The sequence below is a fragment of the Alligator mississippiensis genome, chromosome 2 (genome assembly GCF_030867095.1).
Source record: "Alligator mississippiensis isolate rAllMis1 chromosome 2, rAllMis1, whole genome shotgun sequence".
Classification (NCBI taxonomy): Eukaryota; Metazoa; Chordata; order Crocodylia; family Alligatoridae; genus Alligator; species Alligator mississippiensis.
Genome location: NC_081825.1, coordinates 82,832,525 through 82,853,635, shown reverse-complemented (window position 1 = coordinate 82,853,635; position 21,111 = coordinate 82,832,525). Strand labels below are relative to the sequence as shown.

The window sequence follows — 21,111 nt, the reverse complement described above, 5'->3', positions numbered from 1 at the left end:
TCCCACAGACAGAGGGGAGGGGTGGAGCAGCTGCTGGGGTCCCCCATCTGGGGAAAGAGTCAAGGGCTCTGCCTCATTGCTTCCCTCCCAGGCTGCTGCTGCTTCCTGCCTCTTTTTCAAACTGGACACTGAGGAAGGGGTTCATGGGGCTTTCCCCACAGCTCCACCTGCTTTGTTCTATGCCTGGATACCAGAGATCTGTAGTCACCCCCAACAAAGTATGACCTTTGACTTCTTCCTTATTTGAGCCCAGGAGGTTCTTCCTCCGTGGTACCTCAGAATTACAAGGGAAAAGAGTGAAAGCAAAGAAAAGATTGGGTTCCTGCTTTCATTTCTGGTGCCCAGGCCTGGTTTTGCCTACAGCAAGTCCAAATCTCAATTTTTGGGAAAGGCCTGCTCAGTCCTTTGGGATTAAGGGTGTCTTTACACATGCTGCAGGGCTGGAGGGGGGCACTCCAAGAACTGCTTTAATTAGAGCGCCTGCAGCACCTCCTTATTCAGCGTTCTGTGCTTCAAAATGGTGGCAGGGATGCTTTAACTTTGTTTGCTGAGCTTTAGTTAAAGCACCCCCATTGCCATTTTGAAGTACAGGCAATCTGAGTATACAGATGAGGAGGCTGCTGGAGCATGCTAATTAGCACGCTTCAGACAACTTGATTAATCAAGTCTGCTCTGATGCGCTGTAATTACAGGACTTTGGAGCAGTGTCCCCACATGTCTACAGGCACCCTAAGATTCTTCAGTGAATTTAGCTTCCAAGCTGATCAGTATTTAATAAGCAAGCACAAGCTGAATGTGTCTACATGAGACATTTACTGCAGAGCTGATCAATTAGCTCTGAAGTAAATGTCTCATATTTACATGTGCAGTGCTGTTAGGCAGGAGTAAACTGCCTAACAATTAACTCTGCAGCAGGTTAGTACTGTAAATACTATTCTGCTGTGGAGTTTTTTACTCTGTAGCAGTGCATATGTACATGCTGAGCCAGCTGGTTGGGGCATGAGGGTGCTTCATGAGGGGCTCCCGGCTGGCTAGTCCCACACTAGAACACCCTTGTGCTCCAACCAGCCCCTCTGCAGCATATTGAGTTGGGTCAGAGCTGCCCCAGGCTGGCAGACTGGCCCCCTGAACCTCCTGCCAGCCAGAACTGCTCTGATCTGACTCAACGTGCCACACTTCCAGGTGCACGTGTAAACATGATGTCTAGGAAGCAATAAACTTTGGTACGATAAGTGCTGGAGTTTCTTGCTTTGACTTAATTGCATGTGTAGATGCACCCACTGATTTTGAAAGACTTATCACTTGGCTAAATTCATGGAGATTTTCACAGGGATCCCTGTGCACATCCCTGGTACAAAGGCCACCTGTGCCAAATGTTAGGTCTTTGTCCCAGAGCTTTTAAAAAAAAAAAAAAAAAAAAAAAAAAAAGAAAGAGCCTGAACTTTTCTGATCCAAGTTTTCTGAAAATTATTCAGTCTGAGGCAGAAATTTTGAATGGAAAATTTCAGCCCAAACAGTTCAATTTTCAGAAAGGTTACATGAAACTGAAGAAAGGTTGTTACAATGAAAAGTGTCAGCAAGTTTAAGAGAGTACTATTGGCCCCACTATGATAGAGTAAGATGCAATGTATTGGTATTGCTAAATTCTTTAATCAGTAGGTCCTTATTCATTGTAAAATGACAAAACAACTTGCTGATACAGCCTTAGTGCAGCTGTTACCAGTGACATAATGGCATTCGGATTGTGCCTCAGTGAGTGGTTTTGTGCCAAAGGATTGTGGCTGAGAATACAAGCCTAATGAGACAACAATTAGACATGGGTAAAAGGAAGGTACCAGTGCTGATTCTCAGGTTATATTTGCACTAGATAAACTGGAAAGTTATCCAAAGATCTTCAAAGATCTCAGTCACTGGGGGCAAAATTCATGGAACAGCAAAGGACCCACACAAAGCCCTTTGGGCTGGGGACAGACATTCAAAAAGCCTGAGCCTGAATTGATTCAATTTTTGCAGGTTAGTCTAACCTGGCTAGGCTGAACCAGTTTGTAACTGTACAGACATCCCAGTCATGCAGGCACATGCCTGCAGTGGCTCAGGCGAGAAGCCAGGGACACTAGAGCAGCCCTCCCATCCCTTCCACAGAACTGAGCTGAGGGGGGCGTGGCCAGGTGCCAGCAGGACACTCTGATTGGATGAATAGATAACACCCCATTAAGAAAGCAACAGAGAGACATTATCAGCTACCTGTTGATTCTGCCTGTGATTTTAGCACAGAGTGTAGCCAGTATGTGGTCTGCTAGCTAATACCTCCTCAGCAAGGCAGAGGGGATGGGGGGAATTCCTGCTTAGCAGGGAGTGGTGAGGGGAAGAGGGCAGGGGAGCGGCCCGCAGTCTCTGCCGGAGATCCAGCCAGGGAGCACAGGGGAGGGGTCAGCCCTGCTGTAGAACAGAGAGCCCTGCCCAGCCCAGAGAGCATGCTGGGAGTGTCTGGTTTATCTTAAACTAGTAGGAGGTCTGGGACAGACATTGCATAAATCAGCTTGAGCCAAATCAGTTAAGTCTTATATTACATTCAACCAGGTTTATCGCAAACCAGTTTTAGCCATTTTCAAACTGGTTTATGTGCACTGAAAATCTGTTCTGTTACAGGTTTAAACCAGTTTCTGATCACTTAAACCAGTTTATTTGTAATGTCTGTCCCTAGCCTTGAAGTATTTAAATTCTATTTAAGATGCATTCAGGCTTTAAGCAGACCCTCTACAGTGGTATGAATTTAATTCTGTATTACTTTAAATTTCCAGTTATATGAATATTCTATAATGGAGTGATACATCCCTACAAAAGATTTATCTTGTTTTCCAGTTTATGTGGAATCTACATGATTTGGAACCAAAGTCAATGTTTTACCTATTCTAAATTCTACGTGACCCTCGTCCTGTGATTGCCTATGCCACTGTACAGAACTTTGGCTGCTGTATTAAAAGGCCTGGGTGAGGAAATAACCATGACAGGAGGAAAGAATACATTTCTTATTGGACAAATATGCTAGGAAGGCCAAAGCTGAAGTAATATAATGCCTTAATCTTCACCCTACTTTGGCTGCTGTTCAAAGAGCTGTACTATAAAAATGTCAGAACCCCAGTTACAACACACTCCCATATATCCAATTGATTATGTGCATTTAATAGTTCAGTCTGTTCCTTTCTGTACCAACACACAGAAAATGGCTGGCTACTTTTGGAAAAAACTAAATAAAAAAACCCCCAAGAAAACAACTCACATATATCCAGTTCTACAGCAAGTCATTACAGAAACATTATGCTGTGGTACAGATAGCTGGGTCAATCATTATCTCATCATGCCAGGGTTCTCTTTCAGGTCACCTATTAATAAGACAAGCCACCCTGCATTTAATATGAAAAAGACTTAATTAACTATGTTGTGTTCAAAGCGATCAGTGTGAAAACTTAATAAAAGAACTAAGGGCATCTATACACATGCATTGGGGTGGGGCGGGGGGCATTCTAATTAGAGTGGCTCTTGGAAAAACTGCTGGTTTAATTGTTTCTCTCAAGGTTGTAAAATAAATGAATTTACAACTGCCATGATCCCAGGAGACCGATCCCTTTCAGCCCCCGCTTGTAACTCTTTATGGGAAAAGAATACAATAAAGTTGTTAAAATTCACATATACATACTTAGTCTTCTATAAACAAGGTATTGGCTTTAACATTCTTGTTTGGCTACAATAAATTACTCAAAATATTAAAAACTTACTATTTTTCTCTTCCTCCTTCAGCAAACGGCCATTGGAATTGTACCATTTGTAATGAGGACCAGGATTGCCTTGGACATTGCAGTCTAGCAAGGCACTACTCCCTTCTTTTACTATAATATGATCGATTCTGGAGATGACCACAGGCACAGATCCCAAGTTCATGTCAGTGCGATTTAAAGTGCTATTAGTCACATCCTCAGCAGTTGTCAAAGCTGTTAGTAAGATAAAAAGAAGTATGGCAGGCAAAAAGTTGTGGCCATTCCATATGGTCATTCTTCTCCAGTAGGCTGCCAGCAGGGAGTTAGGGGAAGGAGTCGTCTGTTAAGCGCAGCCCCTTGAGCTGTGCAAGTCAGAGGAAGGTTTTGCTGTGATCCATGAAGTTTTATATCTAAGAAAAAATCCTATAAAATAAATAAATGAGAAAAAATGAGACACGTTATATAACCATTTCATTAAATATGTTCCTTTAAAATAGTGACACACACTCTTTCACAATCACCATTTCAGTGTCTTTCCTAATGTCTATGTTATCACCAGGCATCCTGGTTTTCTCTGATAAAAAATTGCAATTTTTCTTATAAAAAATAGCAAGTTCTCTGATAAAAAACCCAAACCCACAATTAACATGCTACACACACACACATAAATAAAATACACAAATACATACACACACATCTATACACAAACACAAATAAAGTCAATTGAACACAACATTTTATTGATATATTTGCAATTTTGAAGCAATTTGGAAGCCTTCCAGTGCCTCAATCACAGTGTAATAAAATAAATTCTAAATACTTATAAATTTTGGTATTCGATTTTTGATTTGGGGGTTTTTATCATGGAAAATCAGAACTCGCCCTGCCTCCTCTCTCAGAACCCAGGTCTAGGCCTCTCACTCCCAAGCCACAGCCCCCTGGCCCTGCTGGTGCCCCTCACTCCCCCCAATGCCTCTGCCAGCCCTGCTGGTGCCCCTTGCCTCCCACACACAGCCCCTTGCCCCCCTCAGCCCTGATGGATGGGGCCACCAGCTGCAAGGGCTACAGAGCCAGGGACTCAGGTCCATAGCCCTCTGCCACCAGGAGCTGGCAGCTGCTGCAGTGTACTGGAGTGTGGAGCCTAGCTCCCCTCCACCTGTGGGCAGCACGGCTGAAGCAGAGCCCATGGGGAGTGGTGGGTGTGGGCTGCCTGCTGCAGGCTTGGGCCAGGAAGGGCCAGCTCCCTGCCACTACATACACTCCTGTGGGGGCAGGAGGGACCCATGCCCTCCAGATCTGTGTGCAAGGTGAGGACAGGTATGGGTGCAGGCTCCCTGCCCCGCTGCCCTCCCCGAGGCCCTCTGCAGCATAGTGGGTGGAACCCAGCATGGCAGGGCAGAGCAGGGTAGGGTGGGCAGGGAAAATCCTTGCTGCTGTGAATCCTGGGCCACCCTGGCAAAGTGCTCCCTGCCTACCCTGCAGCAGCGAAGGGAACAACCCCACACCGCTGCCCCTGCTGCTGGTGGGCGGGCTGTGGGCACTTCATCAGGGTGACGTGAGGCTTGCAGCAGCAAGGAGCTTCCCCACCCGGCCCTACTCTGCCCTGCCCTACCACGCTGGGTCCCACCTGCTGGGCTGTGGAGCCCCAGAGAGAGGGCAGCAGGGCAGGCAGCCCAGGTCTGCAGCCTGTATCCACCTTGTGCACAGATATGGGGGCATGTGCCCACCATACCCCCCCAGGAGGACATAGAGCAGCTGGGAGCTGGTCCTATCCCCCGCCAAGCCACCCGTGGCCCCGTCCCACTCCCTGCCAGCACCCTGCAGCCATGTATTCTGGCCCTGGGCCCCAAGCTCCATGCACTGCCTGGCTAGGCAGCAGCCCCAGCCCCAGCCCTAGCCCTGCCCAACTCCCTCCCTCCCTCCCTAGGGAGCCTCACACCTCGCTTCTCCCCGCCCTCCAGACTTACCTGTGGGAGCTGCTCTCCAGGCTGTCTGGCAGCCATGTACATATGCATGCACATCTGCCCCACCACCTCTGCCAGCCTGTAGAGAGCTCTTTGCAAAAGTGGAGAATCCACATGGTTCTCTCTTAAATTGAAAAATGTGCATTTTTCTCAGGTAAAAAGGGAAATCCACATTTTTTTCCAGTTTCTGTGGGAATCTGAAAACCTGGATCCCTGGTTATCACAATCCCCATTCTTACTAGAGAAAGATGCACATGTTTTTCAGAAAATAACGTTGTTCCAAATGACAGGTATGGGAGAAGCCCAGGCACTTAGAAGCAATTTTGCTCCAGAAGCAGTTACAATTTTATTCTAAAAATTTTACTTATAATTTTTCCCCCAAATATAGACAGTCAAAATGGAAAAGAAAAGGCCTGTCCTGTTGATATGATCTGTGCAACCTGTTCTGCACAAGAGGTTCTGTTTCAAGTAAGGAATATTCAGGTAAGGACTGCTGGAGTTGATGTCTAGGTTCTTAAATATGTGACTGCCCAAATGCTATAGCAACACGGGTGATATATCATTCATTTTTCTGAACTCAATTCAATGTGTTAAGCTCTGCAGGAACAATGGAATTTGCTCAAGCTGGAAGAATATACTTAAAGAAGAGTACCTAATATTTTATAAAAATTTTAACTTAAATTTTTATAGCAATCAAATCTAAAAGGCAAAAAAAGAGCAATTGGAATGTAATTATGGCTAGAATGTAATTGGCAGACTTGTTTTGGCTGTGTAACATTAAGAGTGCATCTACGTCCTCAAACAACTGCACTTGGGGTAATACAGTAAAGCAGGGCGCACCTGCCCTGTGCATGCTACACCCTACATGGATGCAAAGTAGCACCTTAGTGTGGTCCTGGCCATAAGCCAGAAAATACTGCAGACAGAATTTCACCAGCACATGCCAAGCACTGCTCTGTGGTGGCCATATAATATTCATTTCAAGTCACTGCCAATAAAGCTACTTCAGTGTGGCTACTGTCACAGGAAGAAAGAGGGCATGCTGTGTCTCACCAGGGTCCTTCTCAGCACACTTGGCAATGTAGATATGACTCAAGTGTTTGGGGTAGAGTATCTGTGACCAGTCTTATTAGAGTTCCTTTCCTTAACTAACCATCCTGCCTACTCCTTAAGTCCTGTCTTATAAAAGTGACCAGTTTGGACGTTAAAGGTAAGACTTAAAAGAACACTGACTACTGGCCTCATTATACTCCTGCAGAAAGCTATGGAAGTTTTATTGTTGACTGACAGGAACCAGAGTTAGTTCAAGCTAAGCATTTTTGAAAATCCCATTCATAATATAGTGCAAGGAACCCAATTTATGATAAATCTAATGATGTGTAATAATAGTAGTTTTACTGATAGGTTTCATTCTGTCACTCATTCAGCTCAAGTTACTTAGCAGAAATAAACTCTTATATTTGGCATCTCACTATAAACTACTGTAAACATGTAGGTCGCTGACATGTAAAAAAACCCGCAAAACTTAAACAAACTGCACTTCAGTGGAAGAGGCAGCATGTTAGTTAGACTCGCCTCCATAACGTCTGTATAGATTGGGCACTTCGGCAGGACTTCTTGAAAAGCCCCGCTGAAGCACATGATTTATACAGACATTGAGTAAGCTGGGTCCAACTAATGCAGTGCCTCTTTTGCATGTGCGCTGGGCTTAGTGCAGTGGTACACCGAGTTTAAAGCATAGCATCTTTTTTGGGGTTTTTTTGGGGGGGGGTTTTGTTTGTTTTTTTAACTTTTAACATCTGTAGGCAGCCTTAATGACCCCCCCGGCCAAAAAAAAATCAACGTTTTCCCTTGCAAAGTAGTTTAATTTTATTTAAGGATTTTGGTTACTAATAGAACACACTGTTGCTTTTTATTCATCTAAGTGTGGAAAAATGACTCTTGGCAAGATTAGTTGCTTCCATATATTAAAAGGAGCAACAGAAGTTGAAAAGGGCCTCTTTACTGAGTTCTAACTGAATGAATACACATTATTGTCTTCCATTGGCAAAATTCAACTTAGTTCTTTTTCATTCCCTTCAACACAGAACAATTTACTCCATTACATACACATGGGCATTACTGTTCTTAAAAGAGCAAAACATTTCCATTTGTTTACCAGAAAGGACCATTGTTATAGACACCAAACGACATTTTTAAAAGGCTATGTGCGCTTGTCAACACTTTAGAATTTGCAACTTTTTTCATGTTTTGATTATAATCAAAATTTGAAGAATGTCCAATTTGAAAAGCCACAACAAAGATGTCATTTGTAAAACTTTTAAAATCAAACACAGTGTGGTGAGCACAAAAAGAAAACAATGAATGAGAAGCTCAGAATTATATTTTCTATTCTTCTACTGACCTTGGGCAAGTCATGAGCAATTAAATGACTTGTGTTTGGTACTCTCAGAGAGAGAGAGAGAGAGATCAGATCCCTCGAGGTACTTAGGTGGAAGTTAGAGGTTTATATGATTAAACCAAATCACATCTGAGCATGGATAGAAGCCTTAATAAAAGTGCATAAGATTTTTTGCAGTACAAAATGGAGGTGCTGCAGCCACAGGAGCAGAGCCAGTTTGGAGTCCTCTTTGGAGCCTAGGCACCTAGATTCCATGCAAGTTCAGTTTAAGAGGACCAATGTGGATACACTTATGGCCTTAGAATCTTTTAAAGTGTTTAAAAATCACATGGAATCCCTTTCTGAGACAAACTGTCTGTTTTCTTCTGGACCTGAGCACTCATACTCCCAAATAAAGGCATGTGGAATGGTTGGCTCTCCACACCTCTGAAAATAGGGCTCTAGTGTCTCATGTTCATAGATTTCATAGACATTAGGGCTGGAAGGGACCTCGGAAGATCATTGAGTCCAGCCCCCTGCCCAAAGGGCAGGAAGTCAGCTGGGGTCATAGGATCCCAGCAAGATAAGCATCCAGTTTGCTCTTGAAGGTGTTCAATGTAGGCGCTTGAACCACCTCCTGTGGCAGGCTGTTCCAGACCTTGGGGGCTCGGACAATAAAGAAATTCTTCCTTATGTCCAGCTTGAAACGGTCTTGTAGTAGTTTATGACCATTCGACCTAGTTGTCATCCCTTGGGGCGCTCTGGTGAACAAACATTCCCCCAGATACTGGCGGTCACCCCTGATAAACTTATAGGTGGCCATCAGATCTCCCCTGAGCCTGCGCTTTTCCAGGCTAAAGAGCCCCAGGGCTCTCAGCCTGTCATCGTAGGGTCTGCTTCCCTGACCTCTGATCATGCGCGTGGCTCTTCTCTGGACTCTCTCAAGCTTCTCCACATCCTTTTTGAATTGTGGAGCCCAAAACTGGATGCAGTACTCCAGCTGCGGCCTCACTAAGGCCGAGTACAAGGGGAGAATGACGTCCTGGGATTTGCTTGAGAAGCATCTATGGATGCAAGCCAGCGTTTTGGTCACTTTACTAGCTGCAGCATCGCACTGCAGGCTCATGTTCATCTTGTGGTCAATGATGACCCCCAAGTCTCTTTCTTCCATAGTGCTAGCCAACATAGCACTGCCGAGCCTATAAGGATGCCGCGGGTTTTTCTTCCCAAGGTGGAGAACCTTGCATTTATCGGCGTTGAACACCATCAGATTCTCGTCCGCCCACTTGCTGAGCTTGTCCAGGTCAGCCTGGATCACCCGCCTGTCTTCTGGCGTGGATGCTTTGCCCCAAAGTTTGGTGTCGTCAGCGAACTTGGCCAGTCTGCTTCTGACTCCAGTGTCCACATCATTAATGAAGATGTTGAACAGTATGGGTCCAAGGACAGAGCCTTGGGGGACCCCACTGGTCACAGGACACCATGATGAGTGACTTCCATCAATTACTACCCTCTGGGTCCAACCCCGGAGCCAATTTTCCAGCCAGTGGTTCGTGGAGGACCCAAGGCGACAATTGGCCAGTTTCTCCAAGAGGTGATCATGGGAAACCAGATCGAAGGCTTTTCTGAATTCAAGATATATGACATCAATCTCTTCTCCCTTGTCCAGGTGATAGGTCACCTGGTCGTAGAAGGAAATGAGATTGGTCAAGCAAGACCCACCCACAACAAACCCGTGCTGGCTATTCCTTAAGATGTTGGCGTCGGCCAGTCCATTAAGGATGGCCTCCTTAATAAACTTTTCTAAGATCTTCCCTGGGATAGAAGTCAGGCTGATGGGCCTATAGTTAGCCGGATCCCCTTTCCTCCCTTTCTTGAAGATAGGCACCACATTGGCCTTCTTCCAGTCTTCGGGCACTACACCAGAGCGCCAAGAGTTTTCAAAGATCTGTGCTAGAGGCTGGGCTATGATGCTCGCCAACTCCTTGAGTACCCTGGGGTGAAGATTGTCAGGGCCGGCTGACTTGAAGGTATCCAGCTACTCAAGATGTTCCTTCACAAAGTCAGCATTAATGGAGGGCAGGGGATCACCCTCACCCAGACTTCCCTGTCCCGTAGTGGGCATGGGCGTCCCATGGGATTGATGAAAGACCGACGTAAAGTACCTATTTAATAGGTTGGCTTTTTCCTGGGCGTCAGTTGCCCCATCTGGTTCAGCAGGGGTCCAACGTTGCCCCTGCTTTTCCTCCAGCTCCCCACATATCTGAAAAAGGACTTTTTATTGTCCTTGATGCTCAAAGCTAGTTGGAGTTCAGTTGCAGCCTTGGCTTTCCTGGTATGCTCCCTGCAGGACCAGACCAGTGCAGAATAATCCTCCTTGGAGGTGACTCCCATCCTCCATCCTTTGTAGGCCTTTCTTTTTAGCCTCAGGAGGTCTGCTAGGTCCCTGGAGAGCCAGGGGGGCTGCTGTGCCCTCTTGCCTCCTTTCCTCCGAGATGGAATAGACTTAGTTTGTGCATTGAGGATCGCTCCCTTGAGGGACAAGGACACGAACATACCAATAACTCTCTCACAATTTCTGTTTCTGAAACTCGTTAATGCCTACCTAAATGATACCATCTTTAACTTATTTTTTCCCTTTCATTCTGAACATATGCTTGCTAAGTTGTTTTTATTACCTTTGCCCTGAGCAAGCCAACAGAACTCAAATCTACAGGAATTGAGAACCTGCAGAATTCAAGTGTTTCTGCAGAATTTTCTGTTTTCTAGAATGGGAACGTTCATGTAAACAAATGAAGAGCTGTGCTATCTCCACACAGCATGGTGGAAGAAATATAAAAAGCAGTAAGCCTGGACTTCCTCCCTCTTTTCCTGCCTGTTGTTTTTAAATAATTTTATTCCTTTATAGTTAGTACCCTTGCTCTCTACAAGTCCATTCATTGCATTTGATGAAGTAGGCTGTATGAAAGCTCATTCTCCTCTGAAAGAGTTAGTTTGTTACATGCCATTATAGGCTGTCTTCATTTTATAATGCTTTCAATTAACCTCTTGGAAAAAAACGGGGGGGAAGAGAGACAATGTAGCATTAGTCCTCCACTGCCACTATCAAAGTGCATGTAGAAACAACATGCTAAATTACCATAATCATCTACTCTATTAGGTATTGCATCTGTGCTAAAGTTAATGCTGACTTTTCAGACCTAACACTTCTCCTTCAGAAGGGATGGTCTGATCAAGAAGGAAAAGAGGAGACAATGCTACCACGGTTTCTTGAAGAGACAATCTGACTGCTGAGAGAGTAGTATGAGAGGGCTGGCCCTCTACATAAATACTCAGACCATGTGGTAGGAATGCCACCTCCAAGTCCCCAGCTGCTCAGCTAGTTGAAGTTTCCATTTTTTTGCCCAATTTTGCCACTCCTGTGGCATTCTTGTTGGAGTGTGCAGACATGTTGCAAAAATACAGTATTTACAATTAACCTTACAGAAAAACATAGTGTCTGTTAGGGCTGTGTGAAATGGCACCATCCCGTCTTGACTTGCGTTTCAATGTTTCAATGGAACAGCATTTCGTTTTGACTTGAAACCGCTGTTCCGTTTCGTTTTGTTGAAACAGTGTCACTGTTTTAATGTTTCGCTCATAGGCTATAATTGGGAAGCTTGAAACAGCCTATAATTTTCTCCTTTCTGGCCTGATGTGGATGAAACTTGCAGGAATGGTAGCCCCTTCTGAGGGCATGAAGCCTGCCAAGTTTCAAGGAGCTAGGTGCATGGGGTTTGGGGAAAATGGACCTCAAATTCTTGAAAGCAAAACTTATGTCACATGTACAGTAAAAGCTGCCTTAACCGGCACCTTATAAGCTGGCATGCTCTATTAACCAGGGGGCTGTGGGTGGGCCTTTAATTGTAATCATGGAGTTTGGGGTTTTTATCAGAGAATTTCCATTTTTTATCATGGAAAACCAGGATCTCTGGTCATTAGTATGCTAGAATGTATCAATATGACCATCACTTGCAAGTCAAGGGAAGTGATTCTTCCACTTTATCCAGCACTGACAAGGCCTCTCTGGATTATGTTCACTTAGGTCCTACGCTTCAAGAAAGAGGTGGAAACATTAGACAGAGTCTAGAGAAGGTCTAGGCGACATGGCTTATAACAAAAGGCTGGAAGAACTGGGATTCTTTAGGCTGAAGAAGAGAACACTGAGTGGGCATTTGATATCAGTCTTCAAATATCTGAAGGTAATAAAGAGAACAGTGAAAGACTATTATTCTCTGTAGCCACAGGGGTAATTTGTTTTAAATTACAAAAGGAAAATTTAGCGAGGAAGTTCTTAATATCCAGCCTAAGAAAGTGCTTAAGATTGGAACAGAGCAGGTAGAAAAGTTGTGATATGTCCATCCTTGGAAGTTTAAAAAGATGGACACCTGACTGGAATGGTTTAGACAGGTATGCTGCTGCTGCTTGGGTTGGAAGTTAGATAACTTCCTGAGGTCCCTTCCATTCTTATTTTCCTATGATTTTATTAAGTATTTTGACCTGTCTGAAATTCTTTATTTCAATTTTGATTGAAAGTTTTCATTGAATTCAGCAGAAATTTGCTAATGGTTCCAGGCAACCACGTCTACATTTTTCAGTGAATAAAATATTTAACTGAAAAAACAAAAAAAAATCACTGAACTCTAGGAATAATATTTGAAAAAAAATTCCTTTAAGCTTGCCTATTCATCACAGGAACTATTCATGTGTTACCGTTAGCCCATTAACACTGCATCTAGTCATGCTTTATAAAATTGCACATTCACCAGTATAGGATTGCATACAGAATTAATTTAGACAGTGCTATAGATCTGCACTGTGCTATGCAGAAAAGTTACAAGACAAGTTACAGTGCTTGGCAAGACAAAAGGAACAAAAAACAGTTTAGGACAATGGGAAGGAAAAAGCTACAACATAAACAAATCAAGAGGTTTATGGCTCCTGGCAAATTAAATCACTGGGAAAATCATGCCAGATAGGGTACAAAATGAGCAGGGTAGAAATGACTGCCTCCCTATTATTGCGGTAGAACTGGTGCGTGATCAATTAAAGAAATTAGACATATATAAGTCAGCAGGACTGGATGAACTTCATCCGAGCGTGCTAAAGGAGCTGGCTGATGTCATTGAGGAGCTGCTGGCAAAACTGTTCCAAAACTCGTGGCACTCCGGAGAGGTCCCCGAGGATTGGAAGAGGGCCAATGGTGTGCCCATCTTCAAGAAGGGGAGGAGGGAGAACCGACCCAGGTAACTACAGGCCAATTAACTTAACTTCTATCCTAGAAAAATCCTGGAAACAGTCATTAAGGAGTCTATGTGCAATAGGCTTGAAGAAGGTATGATTCTGAATGACAGCCAGCATGGCTTTGTTGCAGGCAGGTCTTGTCTAACCAACCTCATCTCCTTTTACAATTATGTGACTCGCCACCTGGATAAGGGAGAAGTGGTAGATATTATATAACTTGACTTTGAAAAAGCCTTTGATCTGGTATCCCACAATGTTCTCATGAGAAAATTGGAAGATGGTGCGCTTAACTGCGAGACGGTTAGGTGGGTACAAAGCTGGCCGTAGGGTAGGACCCAGAGAGTCCTAATGAACAGATGTATGTCTTGGCAAGAAGTGGGCAGAGGTGTCTCGCAGGGGTCAGTCCTTGTTCCTGTACTTTTCAACATCTTCATCAAGGATTTGGATGAGGGGGTAAAGAGCTCACTGGCCAAGTTCGCAGATGACACCAAGTTATGGGGAAGTGTGGTCATGCTTGAAGATAGGCTACAGACACAGGCAGATCTAGATAGGCTAGCAAGTTGGGCGAGTCAGAACCAGATGAAGGTCAACATCGAGAAATGTAAAGTGCTCCACTTGGGGACGAACAAACCCTTGCACACCTACAGGCTTGGCAACGACAACCTGACAAGCACTACGATTGAAAGAGACCTGGGGGTAATAATAGATGACAGCATGAATATGACAACTCTGTTGCCAGCAGGGCAAATAATACTCTGGCATGCATCGATCAATGCACCTCCAGCAAGACCAAGGAGGTGATTCTTCAGCTCTACTCGGCACTGGTGAGACCCCAACTGGAGTACTGCATCCAGTTCTGGGCGCCGCACTTTAACAAGGACATGGTACAACTTGAGAGAGTCCAGAGAAGGGCTACCCGTATGATTAGGGGCTTGCATGGCAAGCCATGCAAGGAAAGGCTGAGGGACTTGGGACTCTTCAGCCTAAAAAAGAGAAAGCTGAGAGGGGACTTGGTAGCAGTTTACTGCTACGTCAGGGGAGTACATCAGGGGCTTGGTGAACAACTGTTCACCAGGGTGCCTTTGGGGAGAACCAGGAGTAATGGCCACAAACTCCTAGAAGACTAATTTCAGGCTCAACATTAGGAAAAACTTATTCGCAGTTAGGGTGTCCAGACTGGAATAAGCTCCCTCCAGAAGTGGTGCAATCACCTACCCTGGAAATCTTCAAGAGGAGACTGGATAGTCATCTTGCTGGGGTCACCTGACCCCAGCTTTCTTTCCTGCCTGGTGCAGGGGGCTGGACCCAATCATCTTCTGAGGTCTCTTCCAAGCTTACAATCTATGATTTTTTTTAACTTTCTGTATTAGTTTAGGGAACAAACAATTTCAGGATAGTGGTCAAAGGAGAGTTTAGCTCAGAAAATAAGTGGAACCTGAGTAGAGGCAGGAGTGAAACTGGAAGGATGTTCCAGGTAAGGGATGAAGAAGAAATATAAAAAGCATGAAAAAAATATGCAAAAAAAAAATCAAAATTGCATGAGAAAAATCAGCAACGCAGCAATGAGCACTGAGTTAGAGTAAGGGACAAATGGGAGCATAAAGGGTCACAAGACAAAATGTAGGGCAGAGCTATGCAGGACTGAAGATAAGGATCAGGCATTTGAATATAATATAGGAATAAAGAAGGCAATGGAGGACTGATTATTCTACTTACTACGTTGGATGGCTGTATTTTGTAGTCTGGGGAAATGAGAGAGAGAGAGAAAGTAGGTGAAGCAGCAAAGTTAAGGGATGATTTGGGCAAACACCAATGTTTCAGACATACAGACAGGAGGAAAGGACAGATTTTTTGGATATCAAGGTAATTTTCTGTGATGAAACAAGAAATACTACAGCTTGGCAACAGTGCCTGGTTGTGGAGGGGAAGAACCATGTAAGAAGTTAAGGTTATTTCATGTGTGTGTGTGTGTGTTATGTGCGTGCGCGTGCATAACACACACACACACATTCATTCTACTTCCACAGGTGTGACTAGAGCCATAGTTCCATGGTAGACTATGCATGAGCCACTAGCCTATCTTCCCGGGCATACTTGGAACTTACTCAGAAGTTTGGTAACTTTGAGCTACAAAAGTATTCATTTTTATCCCCTACTAAAATTACATGGCTTATGGTGCAAATAGGAGACAGCTGTTTCTAAGGAATTCCAGTGTTTTAGGATTAGTAATTTAAGGTTTCATATCCTGAAACACCTCATAGGATGACTGTATTTAAACCTTTTCAGCAATACAAAGTATCTGTTTCTAGCACTGGGAGTTTGCAGGCTAGCAGACTTCACAATCACGACATCCATAAATTGTGCAAAAGGTATTTTAGATACTTAACCTCCTTGTATAAATATATTGGCACTTATTTCTGTCACTCAGATACCTGCACACCCTAGGTAACTAAGGCAACCTGGGTTTATAGCTGAAAGGATAAGGAAAATAGCTGCATTATTTTTTTTAAAAATGATGTTGCTAAAATTCTTTCCTAAAATGATATGCCATAAACATAATACAGAATGGGATGATGTAGTTGGGGATAAACTGCTTACATTATTTGTGGCTTTGTTGCCTGTGAATAATGCACCTATTTCTAATGCCACAGCATGCAATGTGTTTGCACTGTTTAACATACCTTTTTTTAGACTATGTGCAACGTGGTGGCATTCTAAGAGTCCCTGGTTATTACGGTGCTACACATCATGGCCACATTGAAATTTCCAGTGGCAGAACTCAGATTCTCTTGCTACAAAAATTGCTTTCACCTGAGATCTGACAGAAGCTATACTTCTGTTTTAGGACAGTCTGAGTTCTATTGCTCTGAAAATCTATATCAGCTGGGTGCACTTCACAGTAATAACAAAGTCACAGACCTGTTGTGCTACTATCAGAAAGGTGAAACTCGAAGATGTGCTACCATTGAAACTCGAGGATGAGCACTATCTAATTCACAGAGTGTTTAATGAGCCAACTAGTATATATACACAACTCCATTCAATGCTGAACAAAGTCAGAACTGCTCATTTGCATGTGCTCTCTCTAGCTTACTGCAACACCCACTTTTCTGTTTGCTCAGGTGCAGAGGGGCTCTACTATTAGAGGAGGAGGAATGGAGTTTCATTGCCTTGGTCACTGGAATTCTCTGCCTGGCTGTGCAATGTTGTGGCCCCAGGAAAAAAGTTGAAAGCTAAGCTTTGCTATAGTGTATGGTGCTCATATATCACAGTGAGGGACAGAGTATGAGCATCTAAATAAGATAGCCTGTGTTATACCCATTTTGATTTTTCCCACAAGACTCACTGTCACTTGTGTATGCCTCATATTAAACTACAGCCTACAATGAAAATATAACCTTACAGTAGGTCTGGATACTACAGTGATGGACACTTTAAAAACCATGCATCTTGACAATAAGGCTTGGGACAGACATTCAAAAAGTCTGAGCCTGAAATTATTCAATTGTTACAGGTTAGTCTAACCTGGCTATGCTAAACCAGTTTGTAACTGCACAGACATCCCCTCTGGACTGAAAAAATTCAGGCACATGCTTGCAGTGGCTCAGTCTAGAAGCTACAGCAGCCTTCCCTTCCCTTCCATAGTGCTGATCAGGATGCTCTAATTAGGGAGGGGTTCCCACCCCCACCCCCCGGGGCAGCCCAGCAAGGAGCTGATAATAGTGTTTATGACCCCTAACTCAGTGTTTATCAACACACTAAGAAAACAACAGCTTCTCTCCATTAGTTCAAGCTCTTCTTAAACAGCTTTTCCAAGGAAGGACATTACCAGCTACCTGTTGATTAGCTCCAAAAAGCCTGTCTGCCTTTGTCCCGTCTCCCACAGCACAGACGGTAGTCAGCATGTGGTCTGCTAGCTAATGCTGAGAGGTACATGTGTAAGGCAGAGGGGAGGGGGGAATCCTTGCTTGAACAGAGAATGGTGGAGGGGACGGGGGGCAAGCAGAAGGAAGCCAGGCAGCTCCTGTTGTGTCTGCAGTCTCTGCCAGAGGTGCAGCCAGGGAGCAGCAGGGAGGAGCCAGTCCTGCCGGGCTGCAGCAGAGAGCAGAGCTTCACCCAGCAAAGCATCTGGGATTCTGGGGGACTCTGATTTAACTTAAACCAGGAAGGGGCTTGGGACAGACATTGCATAAACCCGTTTGACCCAAATCAGTTAAGTCTGGTACAAGTTTCCCTCGCTTTATGCTGTACATGCGTTCCTGGAAAGCGGTGCGTAACAGGAACCCACTTTACAATGTAACAAATAGGGATACATTCCAAGAACTTGACTGTACTGACCCACAGACCCATTTCTATGACTTTTACAAGACAGTTTTGGTACTCACCAGTAGAAGACAGTACACACAAGCATAGGGTGGTGGTGAATGTTACCATAATGGGGATGGCAACTACAGAAACACGTGTCGCAGACATCGAGTGAGAAGCACAGATCCACATGGAGACTATATTTTGGCATGTGTCACTCACACAGTGCACTGCACAAAGCAGCTGACTGCAGGCTTCCACCACCCTGATCACATAAGAGTGAATTTACCTTGCATATACAGCAAAAGCTCCATTATCTGGCACTCATGGGAAATGGGGGGTGCCATATAACCAAATGTGCTGGTTATTTGAGAGGCGTCTTTACCTTGTCGGGCAAAGATGCCCCTCCTGCCGCGTCCCCATCTCAGATTAACCGTGTCACCCCTCCCGCCCCTCCCCTGATGTCAGTGCGCCGGGGGAAAGGGAAGAGGAGCTCCATGCAGGCTGCTTTCCCCCGGGCTGTGAAATTCGACAAAACAGGAAGTCCCACTTCCGGTTTCTCTTTTGCTGCGTTGACTGGCGTCAACTGGCATGCCAGTTAATACAGCATGCCAGTTAATGAAGTGCCGATTAACGCAGCTTTTACTGTAACAATTTTTTGTATAAAAAAGGTCATCGCATAAGAGCAAATTTGCACATACAGAACCCGCATAAAATGAGGGAAACCTGTACTACATTCAACCAGGTTTATCTCAAACCAGTTTCAGCCATTTTCAAACTGGTTTATATACACTGAACATCTGTTCTGTTACAGGTTTAAGCCAGTTTCTGATCATTTAAACTGGTTTATGTGTAATGTCTGTCCCTAGCCTAAAAATACAAGACTTCAGCTATTCTGTATTAATGCAACAGTGCTTAAATTTATTAGTATGAAAACAACAATTAGATATTATTATTAATATATCACTTCTGTTTAGATATGTCAAATTTAACCTGTTCTTAACATGACCAACATATTATCTAAACATACTTACCAAAAAACTTGTTATTCTGGCACTGTACATGCACCATAAGCTGCAATACTGCTTATAATAATTCATGCCTACTGTAGAGGATAACAGTAATACTATTTCTATGATTCCTGGAAAGTACAAGGTTAAGACAATGTAATGTATTCTTACTGAGCTTAAAATAAACAAAATTAAGCTTTTGGATAGTGGGAGAAATAATCAATTGATATTCTCGAAGCACGCTGGAATGAAATGACAGCAGTCTCTGTTTTTATTTTTTGCTTCAGGAAAATTTCCTGATGCTCTATGAATATATTCCAGGGTACAGAGAATAGGCAACTTTTGAAGAATTTTAAACAGTTATTTAAGACTTGGGATTTTGACAGCAAGTGTTTTCAAGCACTACAAATATCCCTAGAACAACTGAAAAAAAAGATAGAAAATCCTTCTCTCTGTGCCTAAGCTTTGCTAGAGAAAAAGAAAGAGTGGAAAAACAAAACGAAAGATCCCAGCTGAAACTGCCACATCTGCAATTTTAGCTTGATTCTGAAGTCCTCACCCAAGTGTCATATTGAATGAAATAGTTTGAATGTTTGTAAAGGTTGCCCATTAGCCAGTTTCAGGAAGAAGATAAGATTTATCTCCTTATCTAAGTCATTGTTTTGGGACTATGTGCAAAAGGTCCTGACTTTGCTTAAAGTCTTAATTTAAATTTTATCTTTAGAAGTCTTTTACAAAGAGAGCAAATATCCTGAATTCCGAGAGATCAAACCCTAAGGCCTTTTGACCAGACTGGTAAGAAAAGGGCATTTGCAGTGATATGGAAGTTTCCTAAAGGTAATTTAAAATGCTCAACAAAGGCAAAAGAATCTGTTGAGTAAGATCCGAGCCCAAATTTGGGGGTAATGACAAGCTTGAGTAGGAGGAGCCCATTGACAGCAGCTCACTCAATAAAAACTGTAACTTACTGTCCCAATTTGGAGGTGACTTCACTTGCAGAACAACGAAGGAAGAATCGCAAGTGTAGGCTGGGTCAGACTGATCACCTGAACCACCCTCTCCGTGAACACGAATCTCTTAGTTCACACTGAAGCCGCGGAGCACCTGAAAGGGACTGAAGGAAGGGGACTTAGTCCTATCACTGCTGAGGCCAGCCTATTGAAATGTATTGCTGAGGCGAGCCCATTGAACTGTACTACTGAGGCCAACCCATTAAATCGTACTACTGAGGAATGAAACCATATTTTGGTATTTGGCTTCTCGGAATTCTAGGATTGTAAGTATATTATGAAAATAATAGTATTGATTCAAATTTAACTTTTAGTTGTAATTGTAGTTGTTTTTGTAACACTAATTCTTATAGCATTGTTTGGGAAGGAAGTGCATTCGGAGCATTGTTTCTGATGTATGTAATTATTGTGTTTTAATGTTTGTGGTGTTTCTTAAAGCTAAGCAGTGTTATATGTGTAGCAAAGAGTTTTAAAATAAAATTGTGTTGTATGAATTAAGTGTGTAATCATTGTGAAATCGTGCAATCAGCTAACTACTCCCCCAGCCAGTGCATCAAAACAAATCAGTAAATTGTGTGGGATTTTCTCTATTCCATAACCCACTAGAGACACCAAGCCAAGTTTTCACCGAGTTCAAGAATCCTGAAATATCTTTCTTGCTCTTTCAGTTTCTCATGTCCCAACAGCTGGAGCAGTGTATACTAATGAATGCCATCTTTTTCATATATACACGGTGTCTCTGTTCACATAGAGACCCAGCAACTGTGAGCATTTTTATCATTGAACAGGGAATAGTATAAATAAAAAATCATTTTTGATGCTGGAAATAACTTTACAGTTCCTCTTTGGTTCCTGCACAGACATGTATACAAGCTATTTGCTGAGGTTACAAGACCTTAAGCCTATGGCGGTTGGCTTTTTTGTATCATCATATTATCTTCTTTTCTGGAGGCCTGTACAATCCTGTCATCCATGGAAGCTGGTCCATGTATATGGAACATCTGTCTTTCTTTGAAGGTCCCTGGGTTGTCATGCTTGAAGTGTGGCTACCTTTAGTCCCTAGTCTAAACACTACTTCTTCTAGCTCAGAGAAGCAAATGATGAAAAACTGAAAGCAGCACCATTAACTTTCATGAAGGAATCCAGTGAGAAACTATATTATGTGAAGGGATTGTAGCATGCATCTCCAAGGGACATGACCACAAAAATTCCACTGCAGTGTCAACTATCACTGGTGTGAAGGAGTCTCCCTAGAGCTTGTTGTACTTTATCTGGCATTTACATGTACTGTATCTACTTAGCACTGTGGGGAAACAGCCCCTGGTCTTGGAATTGAGTATGAGGTGGTGGGGAAACAAGCAGCTACTGCTGCTTTGGCCCTGGTCCTGGCCTTGGCCCTGACCCTGA

At 43.6% G+C, this 21,111-nt stretch overlaps 1 protein-coding gene across 1 annotated transcript in view; it reads right to left on the bottom strand.

Annotated features, from left to right (window-relative positions):
• MFAP3L (microfibril associated protein 3 like) overlaps positions 1–21,111 on the bottom strand; it is a 48,949-nt gene that overhangs the window by 7,704 nt on the left and 20,134 nt on the right. The window contains exon 2 of the mRNA XM_019481393.2: positions 3,777–4,178. Within this exon, the coding sequence (XP_019336938.1) occupies positions 3,777–4,050 (274 nt within the window). The 5' untranslated portion in view covers positions 4,051–4,178. The remainder of the gene's footprint in view (positions 1–3,776; positions 4,179–21,111) is intronic.